General features: G+C 42.1%; 1 protein-coding gene across 20 annotated transcripts in view; it reads left to right on the forward strand.

Annotated features, from left to right (window-relative positions):
- TBC1D5 (TBC1 domain family member 5) overlaps positions 1-27,571 on the forward strand; it is a 759,729-nt gene that overhangs the window by 502,258 nt on the left and 229,900 nt on the right. For all 20 annotated transcript variants that reach the window (XM_033930686.1, XM_033930692.1, XM_033930693.1 and 17 more), the window contains 3 exons: positions 4,505-4,555; positions 4,730-4,799; positions 21,885-22,057. In XM_033930686.1, the coding sequence (XP_033786577.1) occupies positions 4,505-4,555; positions 4,730-4,799; positions 21,885-22,057 (294 nt within the window). The remainder of the gene's footprint in view (positions 1-4,504; positions 4,556-4,729; positions 4,800-21,884; positions 22,058-27,571) is intronic.

A 27,571-nucleotide genomic window follows, 5' to 3' on the forward strand; every position in this document is an offset into this window, starting at 1 on the left:
GCAGGGGAAGCCCTGAAGCAGCCTCCTGCTGCTCAGCTGTTCAGGGAAGGAAGAATATTTTTTTACATGGGCACAGATGTATGTGGGTGTCCCCCGTCTCCCCCCCCCCCCAACGAAGGCCCACAACCCCCAACTTAAAAAAATTGGCAGGAGGTAGCCTACTCTCTTCTGCCTCAGCCACCCAGATGCCTCCACACTCCTGACTCCCTCCCCCCATACACACACACATTTAAATTGAAGATAGGCAGGAGGCATGCCCACTCCCTCCTGCTGCTGCTGACGCAGCAGAAACTCAGAAGAAAATTACCAAAATAATTATTTTCCAAAAAAGCAAAAAGGACAGAATTTATACAATAGCTCAATTCTCAATGTATCTAAATTTTGCTCTCATCAAAAGCAATCACAAATTTTGAAAGAACAATAACTTTCCTCAGAGGTTTCTCTCCTAGATCAAATTTGTGGAAAAATTTGCTACAGATTATTTTTCTCACATTCAAAACATGTCAGTTTTATTTTTGTTCAAGAAACTTTTCTTTCATACACAAATTCTCTCTTGAATTTCAATCACAAAATATCTCATACAGCAGCATCCAAGAACACTTTTGATTTCTCCAGCTGCATATGTTGCTCTCTCCAAACTGTCACTGAACCAAGTCCCTTTTCTGAGCAGGGCAATGAATCAGGTTACAGCTTACAACTATATTCAAACACACAGACATTCCATTCACTATATATACTTTAAAACTTCATTTTTGTTCCAAACCACCCTAAATCAGGTCTTTAGTATGTGCTAACATGAATTCTGCAAAAATCCAAATTCTCCTAGCCCTTCCCCCCCCCAAAAAAAACCCCCAAATGGGAACCAATTTCTAACAATGTGCATCCAAACAGGACTCATTTGAAACCACAGCATACATAAAGACTTCCTCAACAACTGCACACACAAGTTTAAAATATTTTTATCAGCACCAAAAATATATTTATAACACTTTATTTTAAATATGTGTCAGTGCAGGTCTCCTTGTACACTACCATGCATGCTTGAAAATTTGTGCTGTTTCAAGACACTCCTGACTCACACACATATTTTTCCTGCACCCTCCTGGACATATCCTTTTCCCACAGATGCGCATGAGTGATTGCACAACTGCGGATACTGCTGTGGTACCCCGTGCGGTTAAATCTAGGGACTTCCCTTCTGTGCCAGCTCCCATTTTTAAATTGAAATAAATTGAATTTGGGTTTCCAAGGGTGAGACTTCTTGAGGGGAGGCACCATGTGGCTGACTCTTTCAAGTTAAAAAAAAAAAAATGTTAACACACTGGAAGTTACTGTTAGTGCCTGTGCATTACTGTTAGTGTCTGTTGCACTCAGGTAGGTGGCTTGCTGGGTTCTACTATTTTTTTATTTTTTTTTAGTTTTTATTTGACATGTTTGCTAATAGTTTAATTTGAAGTCAGAGCAAACTGAAGCTGAGTGGGGAGTTCCCTGTCCCATCCTTATTTTTCTCTTTGTAATGCTCCTTGTGACCCTGGGCAAGTCGCTTAATCCTCCATAGCCCCAGGTACGTTAGATAAATTGTGAGCCCACCGGGACAGATAGGGAAAATGCTTGAGTACCTGATTGTAAAACCGCTTAGATAACCTTGATAGGCGGTATATAAAAATCCTAATAAACTTGAAACTTAATAAACTTCTCAACTGCTTTGGTATGAACTGAGGGGCACAGAGCAGTGTCAAAGGAAGCAGAGCTGAAAAATGTAGATGACACCTTCTATACAAACTTTTGAGTAGAGGTGAGTAATCCATTGGTTCAAGACTCATATGCCTTTCTACTAGAAAGAAGATTATTGAGGTAAGAACCTAATCTTCTCTTCTTTATTGAATTGCCTGAGTTAGGCTGAGCTGATTTTTTTTTCTTTTTATGTTTGTTCATTGTGTGATTTTATATGGATTTTAAACCCCAAAGAGAAAAAAATTATTGGATTGGTAATATAGAAGTTCTCATAAATCAAAAAAGAAGCTCAAGATACAGACAATTTATCTGAATGAGATTGCTGATTAACAATAAATGCATTATTTCAATCGTTAGTGAAGTAAAGAGTCAAGAGTCCCAGAATCCTGCACTACTACTTGATTCACTTGTATTGCAGATTTTCAATTAAGTCTAGAGAATACCCTACAGTCTCGATTATCCAACCATCACTAATCCAACCATCTGGCATATCTGACAGACCCCCCGGTGACATCATTCCATTGTCGTTAAGAAGTATGCAACTTCTTTTCCTGTTTTCTGGCTTCAGACAGTGCAAGGAAACCTTATATTGTCAAGACCATGCTTTTCCAGTATATGCAGCAATTTTTGGATTTGTATCTCTGCTTTTACAGCAAAGAAACCCATTGTTGATCTAAGACCATGCTTCTCTGCAAAAGAATCATGCTTTGCAGCTGATACTCCTTCATGCACTCCTTTTTGTGTCACAGTAAGAACTTCGCAGGCTCTCTTCCAGTTTTCTGGCTTCACACACTGCAAGAACATAAGAACATAAGCAGTGCCTCCGCCGGGTCAGACCATAGGTCCATCCTGCCCGGCAGTCCGCTCCCGCGGCGGCCCAAACTGGTCACGACCTGTCTGTATCACCAGAAGAGGCTTCCTTGCCACCTTGGTTTCTCATTTAAGTCCTGTCTTCCTATCGAAGTCCTAACCTTCCGGTCTTGCACATGCACGACCTGGTTTGGTTTCTATACTCATTACTTGGTTAGCTTTCTATACTTGTGTTACATCCCAGCTCCTCCCTCAGTATCCCACGATCCCTTTATCCCTCAGGAATCCGTCCAATCCCTGTTTGAATCCCTGTACCGTACTCTGCCTGATCACTTCCTCCGGTAGTGCATTCCAAGTGTCCACGACCCTTTGGGTGAAAAAAAACTTCCTTGCATTTGTTTTGAACCAAGGAAGTCATGTTTTTCAAGCTGAATCCATACTTTTCCAATTTTGGGGCCTGGGACCTCGCTTTTTCAGCTGAGGCCTTGCTTTTAGATCTGTTTTGCTGTAAACCTGGAGTGTAGAGCGGGAGCAGTAATTTTTAGGCCTGGAACCCTGCTATTTTTTTAATTATTTATTTATGAAGTATATCATATATATATCCAAACAATAAAACATGAAATAAGAAAACAGAAAAAACATACAAGGTATTAATTATATAATCCAAACATAGAATACTCATCTTTCTTTAGTCCACAATGCAGAGAGCCAGAGATAGTGAAAGACTTTCAAAGGGTAAAAAAAAAAATCACACTAAGAGGAATGAAAAGGTCACTACATTCCTGAAGCTAGTACATGTGAATTAAGGGACAATACCACTACCCTTTCCAACTCTTTAGAGACCAAATATTCTTACAGCCTTGTTGGATCAAAGAAAAGATAATGTCACATGGTGCGACCTCACCTAGAGTATTGTGTTCAGTTCTGGTCTCCTTATCTCAAGAAAGATATAGCGGCACTAGAAAAGATTCAAAGAAGAGCTCACATTCTCCCTATACTTACCACACACTACACCATAGGAGTCAACTTTTCAAAATCATTGGGGGTGCTAAACCCAATGGAAATCACATCTCCCTCGACACAGTCAAGGACTTGTTCAATATGGGAGGTGCTCAAACATGTCTCCATGTACCACACACCATACAATTCTGTACCCTCACATTCACTACTTATATCTTCCATTCAAATATACAACCCATGTAATTCTATATCTACAGCCTACACACTTATGTTGCAGTTTTCTTGATCAAAAAAGGTGATGTATTCATACTGCCTCTCAGTGAGGACAATAGAATTCAAAGCAAGAGACTAGCACAGTGAATCTCAGAGAGAAAAGGGATTTAGTGCTGAGCAGATGGTGTGGATGGGTAGCAGGGATATACATTTTCATATTTCATGTTGTTTTGTTTTAGTGTGTACTAAAATTGTCGTGCAGTAAATTAAACTAAAAGTTAAAATAAGTAACCTTTTGACAAGCTTTCATGCTTTCTACTTCCTCACCCTCTTCATAATAAACAGGAGTTAAGTAACTAAAAAAGAGATCCGAGTTGACGCCATTAGTTAATTGATGTTCAAATGCACAGAAAAACTATTAAAATAAATTAATGTTCTGATATTGTTTATCTGACCATGATCTATAAGTTTGCTTTGTAAATGCAGTAATATAGTGCTAAGTAATGAATTATTCTATATGAAGCATATTCAAAGATTATATTGTGACAGTTCATAATTTATTATTTAATAGAATTAGCAGACAAAACATCTAATTTGTTTTTTATCTTTATAGAGAAGAATTACTTTATTTATTATACACTGTAAAATTAAAAAGGACAAATTTAGTATCTTATCTTCTATGTGAGACTATATCAAAAAATCCATATTGGTGAAATATTGGTGAAAGTTAACTTTTCATAGTTCTGTACTGTCTGGTTTTATTCTTTTGTTGTTTTTCTTATTTTAGTGAAGAGATGAAAGTCCTTTTAGACCCTGAATATTTGGAACACGATTCCTAGTAAGATTTTCTGCTTTTTCCTCTTTCTCTATATATGACTATGTAAATGAATACGTATGTTGATATTTTTGTATACTTTAGTTTATTTTGTTTCTACTTCTAATTCTATTGGCTTTTTCTTCTGTTATATTTCAAGTGGTTTTCAGTTTGCTTTTTTACTTCTTTTTGTTACAGTGCAATGTTTTTAAATATTATGAGGACTGCTGAAGTTTGGTTTTCTACTTTTGAGCAAGACATGCCCAGGGTAAATATTAACCTTAGTTAACAGATTAACTTCTTCCAATGAATTATATAATATTAATGTGTGGTAGTATTCACAGCATGGCCTGTTTTACTGTATTACTAATAAAACCTGTTTTCTATGGCGTAATTTTAAAAGCCATTTACTTGAAAACAGAGATTTACGCATGGAAATAGATTATTATACAATTTATAGACTATGAAGGTAAAAGTACACACATGGAGGTAATTTTATAATTATGCACCTACTTTCCTTTATAGAATACTAATGTAACTGTTACACATATGTGTATGCAATTAGATCCAAAGACTTACGCAAGCCATAAAGCTGGCGTACGTGTGTGGACCTGAATGTCAAAGAAATATGCGTAGCTTTGAGTCTCGCTTATGGTCCACACTCTGCCCATGTATATGTCCATCTATAAAATACATGCTTGCTCTTAGGCTGGATTTGTGCGTTTATGTAGGTACATGCCATTATTCTAATGATTTACTTACCTAACTGATATGTAAATGTTAGCTCCTACTTCAAAGATTTACACCTGTAATGCCATTTCATGCATACTTTTACCCTCTGCAAGCAGAGGCATTTCAGGGCAGGCTTGTGGTGGGTTTTGGACTTTGCTTATATATCTAGTTATGCGGAAAGACATTTTTAAAATAAAAATTATGGGGCTCATTTTCAAAAAAGATAGATGTCCAAAAGACAGCATAAACCGGCACTTGGATGTCTAACTAGTCAAAGTGTCCAAGTGGGCATTTTTAAAACTGTTTTTCTAAATGTCTTTCTGGTCATTTTGTCTCCAGTACATTTAAATCTTAAGGGGGTATGTATGTTAGAGACGTGAATTGGGCGGGATTAGGGCATTCTTAGCACTTGAATGTTTTAAATATCTTTAAGCAAATAAGTAGTTGGCAGTAGAACATCACTATACCCATTATAAAACTAAACAAGCCAGACTAGTACAGATAGCATTGACTGTGCAGGATCAAACAGAAAACCATGTCTTTCGTACACATAAAAACAAAAAACAACAACGAAAGTGACCAATTGATGCTCAATTTCCTTTATTTTGCAATAAGACTCGACACGATTGTGTTTCAGTCCAAATGGGCCTGCCTCTGGAATTTAGAATAAAACATGTATTGAAATACCATAATCATATCAGCATCCTCTCAAATAAAGATACACGACAGATAAAAATCAAAACACAAATTAATACTGATGTAATCATAAAAATCATTACTGACTTATGTGCAACCAGTATATAAACATAAATTAAAACATAAAAATGTTAAAATTCATAAAAGACATTGTATGAATAAAACCTAAATCTTTATTTATACTCAAATCTAAACACAACAGAAATTTTAAAAACATGTATAAAACATTTTTATAAGAAACACATGAAAAACAAGGACTCACTAATTTATGATATACTGTATTTTTCGCTCTATAAGACGCACTTTTTTCCTCCCAAAAGTGAGTGGAAATAAGGGTGCGTCTTATAGAGCGAATACTAACTAACCCCCCCCTCCCCTACCTTAATTTTTTCAGCAGTCTGGCGGTCCAGCGCTGTAGGGTAGGAGCTTTCAGCCTCCTGCTCTTCCATTCAGCTTTCTCCCCAGCGGCAGGCAGAGTCGGAGCGGCAAAAAGGCAGGCGCGAGTTTTTCGCTTCCTGCCTTGATGCTCCATGAATGGCGGGTGCAGCCCTACAGTCTCCTGTCCTTCTCTCATTTCTCCCTCCGAACGGCAGCAGAAGAGCGGCAAGCAGGCAGGGACAAATGCCAGATATCTGCCTTCTGAATCCATACAAACTGTTTATTTTAACATTTTTAGGATTTCATCATTGTTTCATAGTGTTAACCATTAATAAAAGACATTGTGACCATTAGTTGGATTTGACATCTCCAGTACCTCTTTTCGTTGTTTGATTTTGCTCTTTCACCATACCTGGATATATTTTGCCATTCTCTTTTGCCATTAACATGACCCTGGAATCATCACAACAACCATCAAAGAAAATGCAACCGATGCCATTCTGATGCAATTCCTCCTCAAACTGTACATTCAGTTTTCTCAGGTTTCTCGCCTGAGCCCTCTTCACCTTGTTGTTACCAGTCACCAAAGCAGTATCCAAGTGAGTAATGAGTCCTGCATCAATCCAGGCAGCAGTATCAATCTCTGCTGACTCTCAGTCCAGTATGGTATCTTAAACTGGCAAGAGCTATATTGGTTATATCCTTAGTATTGTATTTTGGCCTTTTCCTAGAGCAACAGAAGCTTCATTATTTCTTCTACCATGTCATTCAAATCTCTGTTTTAAGCACAGATCTTTCCATCATCTCTTGCTCTTCTGCTGTTCTATTTTCACTGTTCATCCTCCTTCCTTTTTGCCTGACTTTCTTTCTATAGTTCTTGTCTTCTGGTTTCAGGGAGGTTGACTGGTCCAATCTGATAAAGTCCAATACTCCCCACTTTCTATCTTTGACCTTTTACGAAAGCTAATTCAAACATAGGAATCTTTTCTCTGCTGCAGTCATAAAGTGTGTGTATTCCATTGACACAGGCAGAATTACACCCCACATCAATACTCTCTATTTCACACTTGTAGGTAAGTATGTCCATCAGTGTGTCAAGCTTCTCCATAAATCTGTCTTACTCTTCCAGTTTTACTCTGCTCACAGAAACTGCTGGTTTGTTCCCACATGGATTTCAATTTTGCTTTAATCCTAACATGGCTATTTATAACTTGACCACTGAATTTTGGATTTGCTTTGTACAACTGAGCAAGTAATACAGTTACACTCACTGACACCCGGGAGGAATCCACTCTAACAGCCAGCACCCTAGCAGACTTCTTCAATTCCAAAATACAAAAATTAAGATCATCAATAACGCCCCCTGCCAATCCCCACAAGTACTTTCCTATCCTCAATGACGCAAACACATCCAACTGTGATCTAGAGTCCAGAACCAACCTAAGTTGGAACCATTTCACAGCCATAGACTGGCAATCCTTTAACAAATACTACAACAAATACAATAACTCCTACTGCAGACTGGATACGTGCCCCCCAATTGTCATGAAAACTGCCCCAATCCACTTCAAAGCCAACATGCTGACATGGGTCAACACTCTACTATCCGCCGGAAATTTCCCAGCAGAGCAAGGCCACATCTTGATAACTCCAATTATAAAAAACTTAAAAGAACCTCCCAACATCCCATCTAATTACAGACCTATCGCCAGCATCCCGCTAGTCACCAAAATAACCGAAGGGGCAGTAAATGCTGAACTCACCACATACCTGGACAAATTCGACATCTTACACGACAACCAATCAGGCTTTCGCTCTGGCCACAGCATCGAAACCATCATAGCCTCTCTACTCGACTATCTGCACTCAATCTTCAGCCAGGGTTCCAGCGCCCTAATCTTGCAACTTGACCTAAGCAGTGCTTTCGACCTAGTCGACCACACCACTCTTCTAAACTCCCTTGCGCACATCGGCATCTCCGGACAGGTTCTCAGCTGGTTCAACGGGTTTCTAAAAAATAGATCTTACAGAGTGATCAAGAACGACTCTTTCTCCCACAGTTGGGACAATTCTTGTGATGTTCCCCAGGGCTCACCACTATCCCCCACCCTATTCAACATCTATCTCGTCTCCCTGGGAAACCTCCTGCATAGCTTCAAGCTCAAATTCTTCATTTACGCAGACGACATCACAATAATCATCCCACTAACCAGTTTCACCCTAGAGCTGCTTAACTCTATATCACACTTACTCAGGCAGATAGAACTCTGGATGCTATCCTATAGATTAAAACTAAACGCTGGCAAAACAAAATTCTTCCTGGCCTCCCCCAACAATAAAATCAAAGATACCTCAATTCAAGTGAATGGATCGGACTTCCCCCTAGAACAAACCCTAAAAATACTAGGAGTCACCCTAGACAAACACCTTTCCCTTGAGAAGCACACTGATCTTACCGTCAGGAAAAGCTTCTCGGCGCTCTGGAAACTCCGCACCATAAAAAAATACTTTGATGACAACTCATTCCGACTGTTAGTACAATCCTCCATTCTCAGCATCCTCGATTATTGCAACATCATTTACCTAGGCTCCATGAAGAAAACCACCAGGAGACTAAAACTGATTCAGAACACAGCCGTCCGCCTTATATTTGGCCTAAACAAATGGGAACATATCACCCCTTACTACCATAAACTGCACTGGCTACCATTCAAATCCAGAGTACTGTTCAAGTTCGCATGCCTCAGCTACAAAACGTTGTTTGGGCTATCCCCAAGCTACCTCATCCCCCACTTTAAATTAGATCACAACAATAAGAACTCTCGCAGAATTCATCTATTCGCCTTCCCCTCCCTAAAACTATGTCAACTCAAACGATTCGTCGACAAAACCTTCTCCTTCCAGGCGGCCAAACTAAACTCATGGCTTGCCCAAATTATACTTGTTGCCCCCACTTACCTGGACTTCAGAAAAAAACTCAAAACTCACTTATTCCATGGACAGAATCCCTAACACTCCCACTCGCTCCTTCTACTCCCTTCAATACACATGAACCTCCACCTTCCCCTCCTAATGTACCCTCCAAACCAACTAACTTCACTGACCGGTATTTTTCCCTCCTATTGTACACGCTTGTATATTCCTATTGTACTCCATTGTATATTCTGTCAACTTCATTGACCTGTACACCCCAAAAAATGTTAATTCTTGTCAACTTAAATGACATGTTCATTCCAAAAAATGTTAATTTCCAATGTTATTTTCTTTTGTAATATTATTAATTGCTGTGAACCGCCTAGAACTCTCTGGGTATGGCGGTATACAAAATAAAGTTATTATTATTATTATGCCATTGACTAATTCATCAGTGCTGTAATTTCATCTATCCTGATCACTGATGTGTCTCAAATGCAACCAATTTCTAATGAGATCCCTACCAATTGGTAGTTCAGCTACATGAAGTTTTCTGCCTGATCCCACCAAATGATATAAATAAGTCCAAACTTGCAGTCTTGTTTTTCTTTTGACATTTTCCGTTTTAAATTATCACTATGGCAATGCTATGTTAAAAATATGTGTGAGAACAAAACTAATGTGTTAGTGTCAATATGGGTGACCTGGATTAGCCACCGTGAGGACAGGCTATTGGACTAGATGGACAATTGGTCTGACCCAGTAAGGCTATTCTTATGTTCCTACGTAAATGGTCAATTGAGGTACACATGAAAAATAGCTGGAAAGCGATGACCACAAATGCTCGCAGTCTAAGCAACAAAGTTCATGATCTGCAAGCCCTGATGTTAGAGGCAGATCTAGATATTGTCGCTATCACAGAAACATGGTTCAGTGAATCACATGGATGGGATGCAAACATACCGGGATATAATCTTTTTAGGAAGGACAGAGATGGTCAAAAAGATCAATATCCAAGCGATTGAAATGCAAGGGACCTGGGGAGAGGATGAAGCGATATGGATCTCTCTGAAAAGAGAAGATGGAACATCTATTTACATGGGTGTAGTCTACAGAACTCTGACTCAATTGCAGCAAATTGATAAGGATCTGATTGTAGATATCCAAAAGTTTGGAAGGAAAGAGGAGGTTCTGCTGTTGGGAGATTTCAATCTGCCGGATGCGGAATGTTCCATCTGCGGAATCAGAAAGAAGTAGGGAGATTGTGGATGCCTTTCAAGAGGCTCTGCTCAGATAAATGGTGATGGAACCCACAAGGGAAAAAGCGATATTGGATCTGGTCCTCACAAATGGAGAGAGTATCTCTAATGTTCGAGTGGGTGCTCACCTGAGAAGTAGCGATCATCAAACAGTTTGGTTTGATATAACTGCTAAAGTGGAGAGCGGCTGAACGTTACTTAAAGTCCTAGATTTCAAACGTACGGACTTTAATGCAATGGGAGAGTACCTGAAGAAAGAGCTGTTAGGATGGGAGGACAAAAGAGAAGTGGAAAGTGGTCTAAACTGAAAGGAGCGATAAAAATGGCTACGGACCTTTATGTGAAGAAAATCAATAAAAACAAGAGAAAAAGGAAGCCAGTATAGTTCTCCAAACTAGTGGCGGAGAAAATAAAGGCGAAAGAGTTGGCGTTTGTGAAATATATTAAAAACCCAATAAGAGGAGTGCAGAAAGGACTACAGGGTGAAACTGAAAGAAGCCAAGAGAGAGATACGTCTGGCGAAAGCACAAGCGGAAGAACAAATGGCTTAAAATGTAAAAAAGGGAGACAAAAATTTTTTCAGATGTATTAATGAAAGGAGGAAGATGAAAAATGGAATTGCTAAACTAAAAGATGCTGGGAACCGATATGTGGAGAGTGATGAGGAAAAAGCAAATATGCTAAACAAATACTTCTGTTCTGTGTTCACAGAAGAAAATCCTGGAGAAGGACCGAGATTGTCTGGAAAAGTTACATGAGAAAATGGAGTAGATTCTGCGCCATTCACAGAGGAGAGTGTTTATGAGCAACTTGAAAAACTGAAGGTGGACAAAGTGATGGGACCAGACGGGATCCATCCCAGGATACTAAGGGAGCTCAGAGATGTTCTTGCGAGTCCTAATAAAGACTTGTTCAACAAATCTCTGGAGATGGGAGTGATTCCTGGGGATTGGAGGAGAGCGGATGTGGTCCCTGAAGGTACCTTTTAGGATAAGGCCCTCCGTCAGTAGTGCAGAGACTTGAGCCAGAGACTGAAGAGATGTAAAAAGGCTTTTATTAAACAAGCATATATGCTGGACTTCTGGGCAGAACTGGCTGCATAAACAGAAGACCCTGAGGATCTCGGACGCAAAAGTTATATAGGGTCCTAACCAGTCCAAACCAGTTCTAACCAGCTCTGACCAAAAGGTAACAGCAGAGAGAAAAACAAAACCATAAATCCATCCTATAATCTATACATCAAGGCTAACTAACAGGCTAACATCCTGTTGCCTCCTTGCCGTGCCTGGCACTTAAGACAGATACATAGAACAGGCCTGTATGTATACGTGATTTCTCAGAGCAATAAAATGGAGTCACAGGTTGTTCTTTGTACTAATTATGACCCACTGATCTAAAATGGAATTTTCTTCATCTACACCGTGACCCAGCTATGTCAGCTAGCTAGGGATCCTTCATTCCCAACTTTTCTTCTGTAGGCTAGCTGACTAGCTGGGTTATGGGAGGTCAGGGCCATCTGTATCAGAAGTGGGGACTGGGTGATAGGAGGAAAGGGCCAGGACTAGGGCGGTGGTACTTTTGTCAATCGTAGTCCTAATAGTACGGTTAAGGGTTTTCAATAAACATGGTAACAGGCAAGGAAGAACACAAAATATGACAGAGAATACCAGGAAAATTATGGTGAGGGCTTTAAAGAGTCCCGGTTTGGAGGCCCAATCAGTCAGTGAGTTGAGTCCAAACATATCATCATCAGCCCAAGTAGCAGGACCGTAGACAGCAATGATGCGCTCCGGGGGCCAAGTGTCTTCCCATTTACCAATTTCCAGGCTTCTTTCAGAACGGGCCCGTTGATCGAATACTGGGACAGCCAGATGTTCTCCTTCGGATAACGGGAGGAGGAAGAAGGCTGGTTTGATAGTGCCCAGAACACAAGTGCCAGTCCAATTTGAGGGTAGAGTGGGGTATGCCGTTTTCCCACAGATCCAGTAGTATCCTTCTGGTGCAGCCCAAGGGGCAGAAGCAGGCAGGTTGAGGTAGACATTTAATGTGGTAGCATTGCCAGTAGTATTCCATCGTCTGGGTATTTTTAACTTAGGATCTCCGGTCCAATAAGTCCAACCGGGCTGAGAGGTGCTGTTTTTAGTCCATAAGGATTGGCACTGCAGGTGTCCAACACGAGTGGTAAAGGATGGTCCGAGACGCTGTATGCAGTGTTTTGCCAGAATGGAGTTTTTCAGAGGCCAGCTGGGTGCCCCCGCAGACATAACAGTTTGTCAGATTTAAGGTGGCTCCTATGGCTTCAGCGAACTGTATGAAAAGGTTGCGAGTGGTGGCAGAGGGCACAAAGTCTTGTTGGTCAAGTTTCATATGTTCATAAAAGTCTGGGAACACAATGCTGTGTTGTTCAGGGATTCGGTGTCTCTCAACGAGTTTGATGTGCAAGACAGTACCAGGGTCCGTGCCCTTACCATATATCTGTAGGCCCACAAGATAGCGAGCTTTCCGGAGGCTATCATCGAGGTTCCATTTAAACGGCTGTAGGATAGTGAAGTTAAGTGGATTACAGTTCTGGAGGCCACAGTCAGAGGTAGTCACCACTTTGGATAATATGGCTCGGGTGGTGGGCAGTCGGGTCATACCCCAAGTGGCCCAGGATACACATCTCCAGTAGTTACAGTAGTAGTGTTCGGAAGACCCTTCACAGTGGGACGGCTTCTGTCCCGCCAGGCACATGTATTTATCGTTGTGCATATATTCCCTCCTCTATGCTAGGGCACCACAACGTCCAAGGAAGGTGGGGTTCTGGTCCATGGCATAGCAAGCATCAAAGAGGACTGAGGCCGGGACATAGGGATTAGTGACCAGGGTTTGTTGAATCAGGGGGCCCTGATCCCAGACTGACCTGACCTCTATCCAAGTATCCCTATTAGTTGCTTTGGGGTCGAAACAGATCTGTGAATCTCCATTATTACATATAGAATATTCAACCTTGTTTTATATACATACAGGGGTCACTAGTTGATCCTTACACTCATAATTAGTTTGAAATCTAATAACATTTTCCGTTTTGCCCCCATTGTCCACTAGTGCCACACAAGGGGCACACCCAGGCGTGGGAGGGGTAGGGGACATGGACAATGTTGGCAAGACGTAAATCACAAGCAGTAAATATACAACAGAGTTCATATTAAATATCTTGACAGATCTCTGGATCAGACGTGCGTGATTACTCTTCCAGAGTGTGGGGCAGCCGCGTGATTTTCAGTTGAAGGTCAGTAGGCCCTTTTTCACAAATATACTCAGCAGCGGGCTTCACACGGCTGTAGTGAATCCAAGACTCATGGCGGGACAATTTGACAGCTGTGGGGGAAGCAAGTAAGACAGTGAAAGGCCCTGCCCAAAGGGGTTTCAGCGGTTCTTTCTTCCATACTTTTAGCCACACTTGGTCCCCAGGTTTGTAGAGGTGAACAGGGGTTGTAATTGGCAGCGGGGCTCTAGAAATGACCCAGTTCTGTAATTTCATAATGGTCTTTCCTAGCTGCTTTATCTCTGCGTCTGTGATAGCGTTCCCTATCTGTTCAAGAGACTCAGGGTCTGGGCTGACTATCGGCGGGGGTCGGCCATACATGAGCTCAAATGGGGACAACTGATTGCGTTTACCTGGGGTACAACGGATGCGAAATAGAACAGAAGGGATCAGTTTGGGCCATGGCAGGCGGCTTTCTTCTGCTGCTTTGCCGAGGAGGGTTTTAATAGTTCTATTAATGCGTTCAACTTGGCCAGAGCTCTGGGGTGATAGGCCGCATATAATTTCCAGGTGATTTGCAGAGCCTGAGAGACAGCTTGTGTGACTTGTGATATGTAGGCGGGGCCATTATCGCTGCCAATCACTAGGAGCAGGCCATAGCGAGGGATGATGTCATGGAGTAAAGCCTTTACTATTTCCCTACTTTTCTCTGTGCACACTGGGTAGGCCTCTGGCCACCCAGTGTGGGAATCAATGAAAACCAGGAGGCAACGGAACCCATGGGAGGGGGGCAAGTAGGCAAAATCAGTAGAGAGGACTTGCATGGGGTGTGAACCGATAGGCTGGTGACCAGGAACGGAGGGTCTGACAGAAGAGGGGTTGTGTCGGAGGCAAATGACACAGCGGAGCAGAACATGGGAGATGAGTTGAGAGAGATTCGGGATATAGAAATTCTGTCGGAGAAGAGTGCGGAGGGCTGGGTTACCAGCATGAGAAAAATCGTGTGCACGTTGGACAACAGTGAGGGCCAGGAGTTGTGGAACATACAGGAGGGGGGTGGATGTGTGGGAGGAGGGTATAGTAATCCATCCGGATGGGAGGGTGCAATGGCCAGATTGCTGCGTGGCCCACTTGCGCTCGGGGTCAGTGTACTGGGGGGAAAGGGAATGAAGGAAAGGTTGAGGGGAGGAAAGGGATAACAGAAGAGGGGGTGTGGGCGGACCTTGGAGGGCCGCCTGGCGAGCCAAGCGGTCAGCCAAGGCATTACCGCGGCTGATGAAATCACGAAGGCGACGGTGGGCCCGGCAGTGCATGATAGAAACTTTGGAGGGTAGCAAGATAGCATCCAAAAGGTCCAGGATGAGTTGGTGGTGTTGGATAGGGGATCCAGAGGAGGTGAGGAAGGAACGCTGGCGCCAGAGGGCAGCGTGGGCATGAACAGCTAGAAAGGCAATTTAGATAGGAAAAAAACAAAAATGCAAAAAGGGAGAGAAAAATCTCCAAAAATGGCCAATGGTATAGTTGGTTTCCCTGGGGTACCCCACAAACCAAACAGATAGACAACACAAAGATTACAGGGCATAAACAAACATAGAAAACAGAAAAGGCGTGAAACTTTTCTTCCAGCTGGCAAGGATTCAGAGCTGAACTTAGATCTGCAGAGAAATGCACAGTTATACAAAAACAAACGTCCATCATAGCACGAATCATAATTGTGTGCACATATAACACATGGCATAATAATAAAAGGCATCAATTAATGGTTACTGGAACGTCCGAAAGAGAAAACGTAAGAATGTGATCACTCTGGCTTGGTGCCCTGCCAATTACATTCATAAGGCAGACAGGGACGCAACTGCTAGGGTGTGCTTCAATCTTGAAAAATAAGCAAAACTTACTAGGTAAAGTAAGATACAGTGTACAATGTTAAATATAGAGGTATTCTGAAGTATGGCAATGTCAATTCAAAGGAAAAAAAAAGAAACATGTTAAATGTTAAGTGCAAGGTCATTTCAAGGTTACTGAAAGCAGAACATTGTCCTCCTTCTCTGGGTAGAAAAAGGCTCATTGTAACAGGTCCAGAACAGCTCTGTATGTATGACTGCGAAGACAAAGAAGAGACATTTTAACGTGACACCACCCCTGAGGTCACTTAGCCATGTTCCCTGCAGGCAGACCTGGAACCCTTGTCTGCCACCTGGGTCCCGCTACACTCTGAGGAGTGGGCACTGCTGCAGACTAGATGTAGCTACTTTACTCTGCACTGTCCTTACATAATAACTACCCCCTTCCTCTGGAGTTTGAGCTACCAAGTTTATTTGAAAGGTATTTCTGTTTCCAATTGTATTTAAAATCAGATTGATAATAACACTTTATACAAACATGCATGGGAAGAAAGAATTCATAAAGAACACCAGGATAAAGACACAATACGGGAAAGCAAGGGAGACTGTTAGCACAAAAGAAGTAATCTCAATCCATCCGTTATCAATAAAACTCATTCATAAAGGAAAAAAAAAAAAGTTGACCACATTACACCGCTATTGATTAAGTCCCACTGGCTACCTATTAGCCACCGAATTACTTTTAAGATATTATTCTTGGTTTTTAAAGTTCTAGCTTTCAATGAGCCTCAATTCATGTCTAGAATGATCATTCCTTATTATGCCCCTCGTTCTCTACGATCATCATCACAAGACTTATTAACTGTCCCTTCCTTAAAAATTGTGGGTACAAGAAGAAATGACATGTTTTCTGTTACAGCGCCACAAACGTGGAATGCACTGCTACTGTACATCAGAAAAGAAAAAGATCTTATCTCTTTTATAAAACTCTTAAAAACTTTGTTATTTAACTTTGTACTTGTGTCTTAAAATTGTTTGTCCTCTAAAATATTGGTTGTTTTTGTTTTTTTTTGTTCAGCGCTTAGAATGTTTGTATAGGCGATTCATCAAATAATAATAAAACTTGAAACTTGAACTTGAATTATCAAGCCCATGTTTAGCAAATATTTCAATTTTCAGAAAAATATGGATACTTAACCTCTATCATTGTTAGTCTTGTACTTTAAATCCCCCAACACTGGAATACAAAGGCAGGGATGTGCCCAACACAAACCCCACATGTCTGACAAACGGTTGCTTTTTTTTTTCTTTTTTATTACCAGCAGACACACTTTGACAACTGCGAGAACACGTAAACTATCTGGCTCAACTTTCTTTAAATTGCTCACTGTCTGTAACAAATCCACTGCACGCAACATATATCTAAAATCACAGTCTTTATTCTCATTCATCAGTGCGAACTCACATTCTTAATTCTGTCTTGATCCACATGCATTTTACCCTGTTAAGCAACTTACACTATCCTGTCTGCAACTTTCGGCAAAACAATCATGCTGGCTTGCTTTACCAACCTTTCCCAGGTTTCCAACCTAAATGCTATTTCCATCTCCCCGGGTAATTTCTCAACATCACCAATTTCTTGTTCTCTGTGTCTTGTCAGGTGTCCCCAGAGCTTTTGTTTTATTAATTTGACAAGTATGACAAAAAGTTGATTAAATTCCAAATACTAAGCCTTTGACAACAATAAAAATAAGGATGAAGAAAACAATAAAAAATCTTAGGGTCGCTATAATCGCCAGAAAAGGCAGTTGTAAAATATTTAAGCATGATCTGAAGGGGGTCGGTGGTGCTCTGACCCATATTATACAATCTATATATGCACCCAACAAAAGTTCCAATTTCCAGAAACCAGAATCCTATATACCTCTCTGTGCTTCACAACGGATTAAGAAGTTACTAGACAGAAGAGGTAGAGACAGGATAGAGAAGGAATCAACTTCTCACTTACCAAGACAGGTCCGGTACCGGCACAACAAAACCAGGAGCCAGAAATCTCCACCGATTCGTTCCTTCTCGAGGTGCAATCCGTTGTCTTCGACGAGAAACCGTTCCTGGTCAACCACCAGGTTAATGCCGGCTATTACGGGTCTCGTAGGAGGCAAGGTTTGAAATCCTCCGAGGGAGACGATCGTGCCAAACAGGCTCAAGTCTGTAGATCAAGTCCCTGTTCGGCTGCGCCAAATGAAGGTACCTTTTAGGATAAGGCCCTCCGTCAGTAGTGCAGAGACTTGAGCCAGAGACTGAAGAGATGTAAAAAGGCTTTTATTAAACAAGCATATATGCTGGACTTCTGGGCAGAACTGGCTGCATAAACAGAAGACCCTGAGGATCTCGGACGCAAAAGTTATATAGGGTCCTAACCAGTCCAAACCAGTTCTAACCAGCTCTGACCAAAAGGTAACAGCAGAGAGAAAAACAAAACCATAAATCCATCCTATAATCTATACATCAAGGCTAACTAACAGGCTAACATCCTGTTGCCTCCTTGCCGTGCCTGGCACTTAAGACAGATACATAGAACAGGCCTGTATGTATACGTGATTTCTCAGAGCAATAAAATGGAGTCACAGGTTGTTCTTTGTACTAATTATGACCCACTGATCTAAAATGGAATTTTCTTCATCTACACCGTGACCCAGCTATGTCAGCTAGCTAGGGATCCTTCAGTCCCTATTCATAAAAGTGGTCACAGGGATGAAGAAGGAAACTACAGGCCTGTGAGCCTCACTTCAGTTGTTGGAAAAATAATGGAAGTGTTGCTGAAAGAAAGAATAGTGTACTTCCTTGAATCTAATGGGTTACAGGATCCGAGGCAACATGGCTTTACAAAAGGTAAATCGTGCCAAACGAACCTGATTGAATTTTTTGATTGGGTGACCAGAGAGCTGGATTGAGGACATATGCTAGATGTCATTTACTTAGATTTCAGCAAAGCCTTTGATACAGTTCCTCATAGGAGGCTGTTGAATAAACTTGAAGGGCTGAAGTTAGGATCCAAAGTGGTGAACTGGGTTAGAAACTGGCTGTCGGACAGACGCCAGAGGGTGGTGGTTAATAAAAGTCGCTCAGAGGAAGGAAAGGTGAGTAGTGGAGTCCCTCAGGGTTCTGTGCTGGGGCCAATCCTGTTCAATATGTTTGTGAGTACCATTGCTGAAGGGTTAGAAGGAAAAGTGTGCCTTTTTGCAGATGATACCAAGATTTGTAACAGAGTAAACACCGAACAGGAGTGGAAAATATGAAAAAGGATCTGCAAAAGTTAGAGGAATGGTCTAATGCCTGGCAACTAAAATTCAATGCAAAGAAATGCAGAATAATGCATTTGGTGATTAATAATCGGAAGGAACCGTATATGCTGGGAGGAGAGAAGCTGATATGCACAGACGGGGAGAGGGACCTTGGGGTGATAGTGTCCGAAGATCTAAAGGCGAAAAAACAGTGTGACAAGGCAGTGGCTGCTGCCAGAAGGATTCTGGGCTGTATACAGAGAGGCGTAGTCAGTAGAAGGAAGAAGGTGTTGATGCCCCTGTACAGGTCATTGGTAAGGCCCCACTTGGAGTATTGTGTTCAGTTTTGGAGACCGTATCTGGCGAAGGACGTAAGAAGACTTGAAGCGGTTCAGAGGATGGTGACGAAAATGATAGGAGGCTTGCGCCAGAAGACGTTTGGTGGAGGATAGGCTGGGAAGGGCTTCAATGGCCGGGAGAGTTTAGATGGGATGGAGTAGGTTTTAACGGAGATTTTGGCAGTAGGAACCCAAGCACAGTACCGGGTAGAGCTGTGGATTCTTGCCCAGAAATAGCTAAGAAGAAAAAAATTTAAAAATTTTAAATTGAATCAGGTTGGGCAGACTGGATGGACCATTCGGGTCTTTATGTGCCGTCATATACTATGTTACTATGTTACTATGTATTAATATGCAATGGAAACACATAAAAACTATTATCAGAGCACTTAAACATATTTCAGTAATTTGTATAGTTTTGCCTAATTTCCTAGAAATTCCAGATAGATAAATAATATATTACACACAATTTAAAATTAATTGTTTATTTTACACATGAAATTGTACCATTTTTTTCATTGATACTTTTTAAAATTAAGACATCTCCAAAACTAACAATGTGTAGTAGTGTGCTTTCTTTTGGCAGAGGGAGTGAAACCTGTGGAAATTCACCATTAGATATTGACTCAGTATGGACATAGCACCATAATCAATAAAAAATTTATGAGTGGGTAAAAAGGTTTTAAGCGAGAAGAACAGATGTAACCAACGAAGGTCATTCATGTGACTCATCATTGCGCACGTGAGCGCATTGACAGGGCAGATGCTAATGTAATTTAGTTTCAAAAGTTTTTTGTAATATTGCTATCCATATACAGTCTCTTCCTCTGTAAACCGCTCTGAACTATTTGTGGTATTGCGGTATATAAAAATAAAGTTATTATTGATTAGAAAAGAACAACAGATAATGGGGTCTCAATTGGCTGCCAATTTGGATATGAGATATGGACCTACATTTGCTGTAATGCATGATGACTTGGGACACAGGGAAGTCTGTGCCCAATGGGTTCCCAAACAGCTTACTGATCTGCACAAACAACAGTGTGTGGAGGTTTGAACCCAGTTCCTGAGATGGTAGGAAGAAGAGAATTGTTACTGGCAACAAGACATGGGTGAATCACTGTGACCCGGAGAGCAAAAGACAAAGCATAATGAAATGAAGCGGTGCTCACCTGGCTTTGGGAGCAGCTAAAACACTTCTCTGCAGGAATGCAGAAGCTGGTTGAACAATACAACAAATGCGTCATCTTGTATGGGGCTATGTGGAAAAGTGATATGCTCAATTGCTCACAGTTACTTCTATTAAAGCCATTAAATGTATTTTGCCTTTACATACCTCATGTACATACTGGGAAATGTGGCAGGCAATTGCCATAACTAAAACTGTAGCAAAGGTCTGCAGAAACCATACTTAAATGTTATATTAAACCCTGTTAATTTAGTAGAAGAAAGGAGCAAGACTTGAACAGGCAAGCCTAAAGGCAAGAGAAACAACATGAAAGTCTATGAAAACCTACTATGCGGAAGAGAGAGTCCTTTCAAGTTTTATTAAAATTTGATATTCCGCTTATCAAGCTTCTAAGCGGTATACATATAAAAATATAAAATCGGGTTACATAAACTATGACGCCAGAATCCCTGCTTTTAGAAAGTGCTTGGAGCATGATGTTAGTATACAGAATACTGCTGAAGGTCCCCAAAGAACTTGGTTATGCAGGAAGAAGTTATAAGCAGACAGATAATAAGCAGCTATCCAACTGCCTAGGGTGAGGCGGAACAATGCCCCAAACACTTCATACGGGGAATTAATAATATGCTCACTGGGACAGTCAAGGGCATGAATGCTTTTTAAGACACCACATAGCTATTAAGTTTGAAGAAAAACAGGCAGTGTAGAGAAGTTAGGGAAAGGGAAATAGAGGTCAATTTTGCATCCTTTTGTCCTGAGGTCATATGAAGAATAGCCTGTGAGAAATAAAGGAAATGCACTGTGCCCAAAAACACACATTGCCATGAAGAGGGTCTAATAAGGAGGAAACACTCAGACATTTCCCATTCTGCACCACAACCATTGGCATTCAAATGGTAGAAGGTACTTACTGATGAAGTGGAGAACCCAATGGAAAAACAACTTATGTGAAAGTAATTCAACTCACACTAGAAGGTATATTACCAGCATGTAGCCTCCTGAAAAACTCCTCAGTAATCGCTCAATAGCAAAGGAGTGGGGGGAGGAGAGGGACCTGGTGTTACCAGCTCCATCCTGAGTTTCTTCAAAGTAAAGGAGCAAACATCCACCAAGAGAAAACACCCTGTTTAGATGACACCCAGCTAGACCTAGGCAGTAGCAAGCACAACAGAGGAACTGCTCAGTCCATCAGCCATCCGCTTGGAGACAAAAATACTGAATATTACAGCTGCACAATACCCTTAAAGGGGCAAATTGTGTGAACTATTTATTTTCTGTCTTCATCTTCTGGTAGATGGACATAACCCATTAGTCTGGACTGGTCTAGTATGATGACAGGAATGGAAACAGAGTAATGTAATAATCTTTATCAATGCAAATATGTTTGATTCATAATAATAGAATAACATGTCTCGAACATCAGTGTTTTTCATACTGACAAATTGATTTTGATGACTGATTTTCTTTTTTTAGGAGAAAGATACAGTGATGTCATCTGTACCATTTGCCAGACCACAGGACCTTGGCCCCTCTATTGCTATAGTGACTAAAGTAAATCATATTCAAGATTTTCTCCTCAAGAAACATGATATTGAATTATACATGCATTTAAACAGATTGGAAATTGCTCCTCAAATTTATGGATTGTAAGTATTTAAAATATATATATATGTTTGTAGCTGCTAGTTTCATGCTAAGGAGCATGTGTCCTGATGAGAAAAATGTATTCTTGAAACTAGAAGAACTGGAGTGAGGTCACAAAATAAAGACCACCTTCCACAATTTCCCAGACTTGCTTGGCTCCTCTAACAGTTCCAGAGGTGCCATCAAGTCTGTATACCACCCCCACCCCCGGTTCCCATGGAGACCCAAAAGCAGGAAGTTTTGTTTCAATCATCACCTATTGTCTTACACCAACTACTAAACCTGTGCAACCCCAGAGATGGGGCTGTCCCTCCTCCTTCCAGGCCACAGAATACAGCACTGATGATTTTAAACTGCAACCTTTATACCATTTGCTTACTGTCATAGGGGAACATATGCACCACTCTTTACCTTTTAGTGTATCCAGGGCTATACATCAATATTTAGATTGTTAAAAAAAACCCACCATAAATCATTATGAAGGAAGCTATTAGAGTCAAAAGAGAATCCTTCAGAAAGTGGAAGAAGGATCTGACTGAAAATAATTGTAAACAGACCAAGGCATGCAAGTCAAATGCAAGGCACTAATATGAAAGGCAAAGAGAGACCTTGAAAAGAAGATAGCGCTGGAAGCAAAACATACAGTAAAAAAATTTTTTAGGTATATTGAAAGCAAGAAGCCAGGAAGAGAATTGGTTGGACCACTAGACAACTGAGGGATAAGAAGGGCTCTCAGGGAAGGCAAGGCCATAGCAGATAAATTAAATGAATTATTTGCTTTGGTCTTCACCAAGGAAGATGTGGGGGAGTTACTGGTGCCAGAATTGGTATTCAATTCTGTTGAATCACTGTAACACTGCTGTAAAATCATTGTAATACTGTAGATGTAATGGGTCAATTTGACAAATTGAACAGTAGCAAATTGCCTGGATTGAATGGTATACATCCCAGAGTGCTGATAAAATTGAAAAATGTTGGGGATTTTTCGCCATTTTCCTCCTCCTGGTTATGTATATATGTATATGTGGGGATATGTATATATGTGTATATCTATATATAAACTGGTTTGCAGTTGACAGTTATGTTTGCAATCTTTACTTTGCTCTATCCTTAAAGTAATTTGGCTTACTTTTGCTTTGTTGCAACCTCTCTATTGTGATCCCGTTTTGATACTATCCTTCAAAGATACCTAACTTGGAATCTTATCCTCCAGAGTGACTTTCCCCAGATTTTCCACAGTTTCTAGTTTAAAAGCAGCCTGGTTCCATCCTAGTTAAGATGGAGCCCATCTTTTCAGAATAGGTTCCTTCTTTCTCAGAATGTTGCAAGCACATAGATTCTCTAGGGGAGAGGAAGACAAAGTACACTATATGAATGGGTAGACTGGTTAGACCATTTTGGGGTTAATTCTATAACTGGATGCCACACTGTAGGTGCCTCAATGCTGTATGCTGAGCCCCAGTAATATAATGGCATCATGTCACTAAGATGCAGTTATAGAATACTAACGTGCAATTCTAGTGCAATAGACATATTATTCTTGAACCTGTGGGTTGTGTATCTCCGATCGTGAGATCTGGTGTAGAGATCCTCTTTTATATTTTTTTCTGCTTCACCTCCCTGCACTGTGTTACTCTCTGCACACAAGATGGGAGGAGTCTTTCTGTTCTGCTTGTGTTTATTTTTCTTTTAATTTTATTTTTTTTGTTATCTGGTTGTGAGACTTTTTGGTCTCGGTACTAGTGCTGCCCGATTCATGATTCAAATCAGTTCACCAATTCACTTCAGGTGAATCGATTCGAATCGATTTAAAACAAAAAAAAATCGGCTTCCCGATTCGGCTGACCCTCCCCCCTGACTTCCTAAAGCAGGAATGGCAGCGCTGCTCTTGCTGGTCAGCCACTGCCGCACCTGCTTTAGAGAGCGAGGGGGGAGGGTCATTCGGGAAGTGCTGGCGTCCGGCTTCCCCCCTGCCTCCCGCGTCCCCCTAGCCTCCCTGCACCATTTACCTTATAGGAGCAACCTGCAGAGAAGATCGCAGTGCTAGTGATCTTTATAAACTGCTTTGGAGCTGTTTCCTCAGCTGCGATCCTGCCTCTGACGTCAGAGGAGGGGCGGAACCGCAGTAGAGGAAACAGCTCCGAAGCAGTTTGCAAAGATCGCTAGCACCACAAACTTCTCTGCACGCTGCTCCTATAAGGTAAACAGTGCGGGGAGGCTAGGGGGCAAGCCGGACACCAGTGGGAGGCCAGGGGGAACACACAGGCCTCTCGGTGGGGGGGGGGGGGTTGAGCAGTCCTTTGGGGGGTCGGGGTGTGGGCCAGGCCTTCAAGGGGACAGGCAGGCAGACCTTCATGGAGGATGCAGGCTTTCAAGGGGGGACATGCCTTCAGGGATGGTGGTACAGGCCTTCAGGGGGAACAGGCAGGCCTTCAGGGGTGGGATGCAGGCCTTCAGGGGGGGACAGACCTTCAGGGGAGGGGGGCCCTGGTGTAGAAATAGAGGGAGGGAGGGAAGGGGGATTCAAAGAGACGTGCATATAACGGACTTTGGGGGGGGGAAGAAATAATGAGTCTAAAAATAGAGGAGAGGGAGAGAGATGATGGACAATGGGATTTAGGGAGGGAAGGAACAGAAAGAGAGAGAAGTTGGACACAAGGGATGGTGTGAAGGGGAGGATAGAGATACTGGATAGGAGGGTAATTGGGAAAAGAAAGGGAGAGATGGTGGACCCTGGGGTGATGGGGAAGGAGGGAGAGATGCTGGATGAAAGGATAGTTAAGAAAAGGTGGATCTGTGGAGGGAGATGAAAAAATGGAAAGATGCTAGACCTCCGGGGGAGGGAAGGGAAATGGAAGGGGAGGACAGAGATGGCAGATGGATGGTTAGCACGGAGAAAGAAGGAGACCCTGGCAAGCAAGTTATCAGAAGATAACCAGAGCCTGGGACCAACAAGATTTGAATAATGACCAGACAACAAAAGGTAGAAAAACTAATTTTATTTTCTCTTTTGTGATAACAGTATGTCAGATTTGAAACATGTATCCTGCCAGAGTTGGTGTTAGATTGCAAACGTGAGCTAGGATTTAACAGAGAGAGGAAAAGTCTTTTTTGTTTGTTTATTTTGTTTACACTACAGCGCCAGTGTGGTTAGGAGAAGGCAAAGGGGATGAAGAGGCTATAAAATAAACCCACCAGGATGTTTGAAAAAAACACCCAATTGGGCAGGAAAATCGAATCGAAAAACCAATTCAATAGGCTGAATTGAATCAAATCAAAATTTTTTTTCCTGTATCGGGCAGCACTACTCGGTACATCTCTGGCTGATAGAGAACCTAGACTCTGAGGGCAGAAGTCTGTAGCCAAGTGGTAGCCTGCATTGCAGGGTACCTGCTTGGCCAGCCTGCAATAACAATCCGGGAGCTTATGGGCCATTCCCTTGGGAGCAAGGCTTGTTCCAGGTTTTATCCACAGAGAGCTTTTGCGCAGGCTGAGTGGCCCAGTAGTGGGTTTTATCTAGGAACAGGTTCTGACTGCTTTCCTCTCGCCCCTTACTTTGTGCATGAGTTGCAGTAGGGGTTTGAGGTCTCAGTCTCGCTGATAGGACTGAGGAGAAGTCCAAAGTAGCAAGCTATCCGGGATTCCAAGCTTGTCTGAGGCAGCCTAAGCACCTCCCAGCATGTGCATGGCACAATGAGTACTGGCTGTAACAGCCTATGAGAGAAATCGAGGGGGTCTTTAAAAGTAGTTTTTAAAAGTTTCTAGGGCTAGAGCCAGGATCCACTACCTCTTAAATCCTGTTCCCTGATTTTTTTGATCCTTATTCACATAAAGAGCATACCCCCTTCCTATTGAACTCACCCTTTTTGTAAATCTTTCCTATTATTGAATTCCCACCCACCCAACCCCCTACCAGATGTGTAAGAATGTTTTTTGTCTTTGTGAAATAGTATGTGATATCCCTGATTTTTACATTTTTAAGAACATAAGAATTGCCGCTGCTGGGTCAGACCAATGATCCATTGTGACCAGCATTCCGCTCACACGGCTGCCCTTAGTTCAAAGACCAGTGCCCTGAGTCCAGCCTTAGCTGTGTACGTTCTGGTTCAGCAGGAACTTGTCTAACTTTGTCTTGAATCCCTGGAGGGTGTTTCCCCTATAACAGCCAGTTTTCTACCACTCTCTGTGTGAAGAAGAACTTCCTTACGTTTGTAAGGAATCTATCCCCTTTCAACTTTAGAGAGTGCCCTCTCGTTCTCCCTACCTTGGAGAGGGTGAACAACCTGTCTATATCTACTAAGTCTATTCCCTTCAGTACCTTGAATGTTTTGATCATGTCCCCGCTCAATCTCCTCTGTTCAAGGGAGAAAAGACCCAGTTTCTCTCATCTTTCACTGTACAGCAACTCCACCAGCCCCTTAACCATCTTAGTCGCTCTTCTCTGGACCCTTTCGAGTAGTACCGCGTCCTCCTTCATGTACAGCAACCAGTGCTGGACATAGTATTCCAGGTGAGGATGTACCATGGCCTGGTACAGCGGCATGATAACCTTCTCCGACCTGTTCATGATCCCCTTCTTTATCATTCCTAGCATTCTGTTCGCCCTTCTTGCTGCCGCCGCACATTGCGTGGACGGCATCATCGACTTGTCAATCATAACTCCCAAGTCTCTTTCCTGGGAGGTCTCTCTAAGTACTGCCCCGGACATCCTGTATGCATGCATGAGATTTTTGTTACCTACATGCATCACTTTACACTTATCCACGTTGAACCTCATCTGCCATGTTGATGCCCATTCCTCGAGCCTGATAATGTCACGTTGCAGATCTTCGCAATCCCCCTGTGTCTTCACTACTCTGAATAACTTTGTATCGTCCGCAAATTTAATCACCTCACTCGTCATACCAATGTCCAGATAAGAACATAAGAACATAAGCAGTGCCTCCGCCGGGTCAGACCATAGGTCCATCCTGCCCAGCAGTCCGCTCCCGCGGCGGCCCAGACAGGTCACGACCTGTCCAAATCACCAGAAGGGGCCCCCATGCCACCTTGGTTTCCTATTGAGTCCTATCTTCCCATCAAAGTTCTAGCCCTCCGGTCTTGCACATGCACGACCTGGTCGGGTTTCTATACTTATTTTCTGGTTAGCTTTCTCAGTATCCCACGATCCCTTTATCCCTCAGGAATCCGTCCAGTCTCTGTTTGAATCCTTGTACCGTACTCTGCCCAATCACGTCCTCCGGTAGCGCATTCCAAGTGTCCACGACCCTTTGGGTGAAAAAAAACTTCCTTGCATTCGTTTTGAACCTATCTCCCTTCAGTTTCTCCGAATGCCCCCTCGTACCTGTTGTCCCCTTCAGCCTGAAGAATCTGTCCCTATCCACCCTCTCTATGCCCCTCATGATCTTGAAGGTCTCTATCATATCACCCCTGAGCCTCCTTTTTTCCAGAGAGAAGAGCCCCAGCCTATCCAACCTCTCGGCATATGGGCAGTGTTCCAGCCCTCTTACCAGTTT

The sequence above is a fragment of the Geotrypetes seraphini genome, chromosome 2 (assembly GCF_902459505.1).
Source record: "Geotrypetes seraphini chromosome 2, aGeoSer1.1, whole genome shotgun sequence".
Classification (NCBI taxonomy): Eukaryota; Metazoa; Chordata; class Amphibia; order Gymnophiona; family Dermophiidae; genus Geotrypetes; species Geotrypetes seraphini.